Here is a 5,037-nt window from a genome sequence, read left to right as displayed (position 1 = left end):
AAAAATATTCTAACATCATATTATAATTTATTATATTCTAATAACAATTTTGATTATTATTTATTAAAATCTAGAAGGTATTAACAAAGTAAAATTTAAAATATAATTGAAAAATGTTGTAGGTAATCTTGTTTATAATATTAATCATTAAGTAAAGTATATAAGTACCTATAGAAATTAATATTACAACATCCATTTTTAAAATGATAAGACTTATAGTATGTTATTTGTTAATCTTTAACTAAAAGTATAATTATTAATTTCATAAGAAAAAAAAAGTAACATATTTTTAACTATTCGAAAAATTAAATAAATCATAAGTGTTTAATATTTACGATTTATTTCTAGTTCAAAAATAGTTAACATGAATAACTAAGTTTGCATCAAATAGACATTTGTTATTCATTATATAATTTTCAAAATATTTAACTTAATTTTAAACTATTTATGATTATTTAAATCTCAATCAAAAATGATGACACGTACTCGTCATATTTTAACGGAGAGGTAAAATATCCCAGTATATTTTTACCCCCCTAACGAACAATTGTACTGTGGGGGGTAAAATCAACCAAGTATTTTTAGGATAACTTTACCGGGAGTAAAATTAACCTAGGATAATTTTACCCCCCTTTAAAATTTTACCGGGGGTATAATTATTTTAGGTTTATTTTACCTCCGGTAAATATATCCTAGGTATTTTTATCTCCTCCGGTAAAAAATATACTAGGTTATTTTTACCGGGGGAGATAAAAATATTCGGGGGTAAAAATCGCCTGTTACATTTTTGACTTATTATTATTAATTATTCATATTTTATATAATTTTGTTTAATTAATTATTGAATGTATATTATAAGCATTTTTATACCGCTCAAACAGTATTTTTAATTGAATAATTCTCGCTCAAACAGTAGTTTTAGTTGACTAAACCCTCGCCCAAACGGTATACGCCCGCTAGAGGTAGGCTTGCATCACTAGTTCTCCTTTATGGCCAATTTGGGGACCCAACTGGGGTGAAGAACGGTTAGTCCCACTTCACTTTTGGAACCACCTTGAACGATAGTGCCGAAGTGGCTAAACAGGCGTCCTTAGGGAGTGTCTCCGGATCTTCGGCTTGGCTTAGCTGTTTCGGCCCAACGCGATGACCCTTACCAGCTCATTGGGCGTTTCATCGCTACCGCTGATATCGGCTCGGACAGTGGATTGCTGGCGGCCTCCGGTTTTGAGATTGGCGTGACAAGCTTGGCTAGCCGCTGTTGACTTGCTGACTGCTCTCCGGCCTTCTTCTTTTCCTTTAACTTGAGGAAACTTTTTATGGTTAACTGCCAGCAGTACCTCCGTCCATTGATGAACATTCTTAATTAGTTTATATGTCCATCTCCTCCTGTTAGAGGAATACCATTCTTCTTATTATTTATTGAATGTTTTCTCTCGTTCTGTAACTTCATCTACCATTTCGCCTGCTTTCTTTCGTCGATACGCACTTCAAGCAAAGCACATGAATTTTCCGCGGTGGTTACTGGTTAATGAAATTGACACAATTGAACTAAAATTAAACACTTGAAAAATCAAATTCTAATCATATTCTCACATTCTTACTAACAAATTTACAATCTCCGAATTAAAGTTTGCCATTTTTTCACGGAAATCAATAGCCCCGGGACTCGAAAATATCTCACACGCACTGTTAAAACAACTTACCGATAATGCATTAGCTTCTCTGCTTGATATTTTCAACAATTTGCTAGTCACTCAGCTGTTCCTCACTTCTTGGAGTTTCTACAGAGTCATTCCGATACCTAAATCGAATTCAAATACATCGTTCCGTCCTATTGCTTCCTATCTTCTTCCCTATGCAAAGTTTTTGAGCATATTCTCAAAACTAGACTAGATTGGTGGCTCGAATCTAATTCCACATTACCCCCTAATCTCTTTGCGTTTAGGAAAGGAATGGGTACCTTAGATTGTCTTTCAACTTTCATTGGTAACATCTATCATTCCTTCAATAATAAAGAATTTTTTGTTTCCACTTTTATAGACATTCGGGGTGCATTTGGCACTGTTAACATATTCTTGTTGATTATATTATCTCTTTGAATGCGCCTCCGATATTTGGTGATATATTACTCTCCCTTTTCAATAAAAGGAATCTTGTTTTCTCTTCTTCATTTGGTTCTTCTAGTACTCGTTCCACATTTTCAGGTCTCCCGCAAGGTAGTTGTCTTAGTCCCCTTCTTTTTAATATATACATGAGTCTTGTTGCAAAAAATCTCTCAAGGTCTGGCCACAACTGCCTTATTTATGCAGACGATATGGTCATCTTTTCTTCAAATAAATCTCTCCATCTCGCCATAGAACTATTAAATACTGCTCTCAAAGATCTAAAAACTATATTATCTAATGTATCTCTGGAAATCGCACCTGAGAAATGTAAATCAGTCATTTTCACTCGGCGCAGATATTCTGATCCACGTAACATATACCTAAATGATTTCCTTGTCCCTTTTGCTACTACCGTAACCTATTTAGGTATTACCCTCGACACCAAATTGCGTTGGATACCTCATATAATTTCACTTTCTTCCTTCACATCCCGTTGTTCAAACTTCCTCAGGACCGTATCTAATACCTGGTGGGGATCTCATCCTTCTAGCTTGCTATCCATTTATCGCTCAATCATACGTTCCAAATTGGACTATGGTTGCTTTCTTTTTGGCTTGGCAGCCTACTCCAACTGGAAAAAAATTAACATGCTCCAATCGTCTTGTCTTAGAACTATAATGGGATATGTAAGGTCTACCCCTGGTCCGGCGATAGAAGTTGAAACCATCTGTCCTCCTTTTAATATCAGGTGTCGATGGCTCGCAGGAAAATTCATTTTAAAATCTTTAGCTCTTTCCAACCACAATATATTCGATACCTTTTTTTCTCTATATATCACTTGGCGTTATACTTCCAAATCAATGCCTGTCTTATCAATTGCTGCTAACTCTCTCGCCAATTTTCACCAATATGTCTTAAATTCCTTTAAACTTCCACTCTATGATCAACCTTATGAATCTCTCCTTTGTACCCCCTTAGTTCAAATCGACAATTTTTCTAATTTTTCCAACACTGAGCTTAAATCTATGTCTTCTTCTTTTGTCAACAAACTCTTTTCTAATTTCCTCAACCAAAATTACCCTAATTTCACTATCATCTACACCGATGGTTCAGTCTCTCCTGTGTCAGCTGGCTATTCCTTCTATATTCCTGAACTTCATATTACGTTCTCTAACAATCTCCCTTCATCGTCCTCCTCTTTCTCTGCTGAATGTTTTTCTATTCTCGAAGCCCTTCTATTCATTTCAGATTTAGCCCCTAATAATTATTTAATTGCTTCTGACTCCATGTCCTGCTTACAATCTCTCATATCTAATCCATTTAATTCCAAATTATCCCCTCTTGTTTTTCAAATTAAATCATCTATACATATTCTCAAGCAGTCTAATCACCATATTCAATTTTTATGGATCCCTAGCCACATTGGCATACACGGGAATGAAACGGCAGACGGGCTCGCCAAAACTGCCTCCAATACTATCCTTCCTCCTCTTGCGCAATTACCTTGGTCTGATTTTTCCCCTCTACTAAGAAGTCACATCACCAGTCTTTGGTCTAACTGTTGGAATAATCTGCCAGCCCACTTTGCTTCTAAATACAAAAACATTGTTCCTAATGTATCTAATAAAAAAACTTGGTTTTATAATCTTGATTTACCAAGGTCTACCATAATCCGCTTTAACCGACTCCGTGTGAGCCACTCGCTTCTTCCAGTACATGCATATAAACTTGGTCTTGACGATTCTCCACTTTGTACCCTACACTCAATTGAAAGCGTTTGTGACATCTCTCACTTATTGTTCGACTGTCCCTCATTATTTACCAAGCGTACGTTCTTGTTTAATTATATTAAATCCCTTAACATTCCACCCACTCTCCCTTATATACTAAATACTAAGACTGAAATGGTCATTAAAAAATTAATTAACTTTTTTTTGGAAGCTGGTTTTGCTATTTAATTTAGTTACTATCTAACTTTTTGTCTCCTAATACATATTACTCTTTCTTGTTATCAATTTTTTTTTCTCTCTTTCTTATTGTTTCTATTTATTTTAAATCTTACTTCTGTATAATTTTATCTGCACTATATTTATTAATTGTTGAGCTATTATAGTTTATTACTAAAAGCTAAATAAATAAAAAAAAAAAAAAAACAAACTTATTACATACATTAAAAAATGGCAGAATATTATGCCAAATCAACATTATTCATCTTTATCAAATGCTTCACAAATAAATTATCAGTATCAAGTTCCTACTTTTCCAAGTATACACAGCTCTGTAAATCGATATTCTGTACCAACATCTACTCCCTCATTTAAACCAAGTGAACAATTGTCACTAGAAACGTTTCATTAAAGTTATTTAGTAGTATTATGTAATATCATCGATAGTTATTGTTTTGTAAAATATTTTAGTTAAATTATTTATTAGAATCATAAAATGTCATACCTTAATGTAACTGCTAGTTTTTCATTTAGAATAATACATAGCCTCATATTAGTATCGATGGCTGATATATGCGGTGTCAACAAAGTTGAACTCGTTGAAAAAAATTAGTGACATTCAAAAATAATTAAAAAAATTTTCGCGATCACGTTTCAAATCATTAAATATAATATGAAACTGACCATTGGTAAATCTGGAGATGTTTAAAGAATGAACCCTAATATCAACGACTTTTTCTTCTGCTTTTGCGAAGCATACGCAAAACTCAAACAACATTGCGTAAATCGCGTTTATATTTTCATCCATAGGGATCGAGTTGACACTTCTATGTACAATGACGGAATTATCACTGTGGATGCCTTCAGACATCATTTTTATGTTGTGAGGTATGGTCTAGAAATATTGAAATTTAAATAAAATATTATTTTTTCTGCAATATTATATTTCACAAACTTTCTAGGGGCTACTAGAGATTTGTGGTCGC

The 5,037-nt window shown here is 33.6% G+C and overlaps 1 protein-coding gene across 1 annotated transcript; it reads left to right on the top strand.

The window, feature by feature from the left end:
- The first annotated feature begins 2,314 nt into the window (after positions 1-2,314).
- On the top strand, positions 2,315-4,063 carry LOC112602396. Its single transcript, XM_025350451.1, has one exon. It carries the CDS (start codon positions 2,315-2,317, stop codon positions 4,061-4,063), a length of 1,749 nt encoding a protein of 582 aa, XP_025206236.1.
- Positions 4,064-5,037: the final 974 nt, after the last annotated feature.

This window comes from Melanaphis sacchari, unplaced genomic scaffold (genome assembly GCF_002803265.2).
Source record: "Melanaphis sacchari strain LSU unplaced genomic scaffold, SCAv2.0 Contig87_pilon_pilon, whole genome shotgun sequence".
Taxonomy (NCBI): Eukaryota; Metazoa; Arthropoda; class Insecta; order Hemiptera; family Aphididae; genus Melanaphis; species Melanaphis sacchari.
This window is presented reverse-complemented; position numbering and strand designations above follow the sequence as displayed.

Excerpts from the sequence above, each read along its gene's own strand:
- LOC112602396 (XM_025350451.1), top strand. The coding sequence starts at position 2,315 with ATGGTCATCTTTTCTTCAAATAAATCTCTCCATCTCGCCATAGAACTA.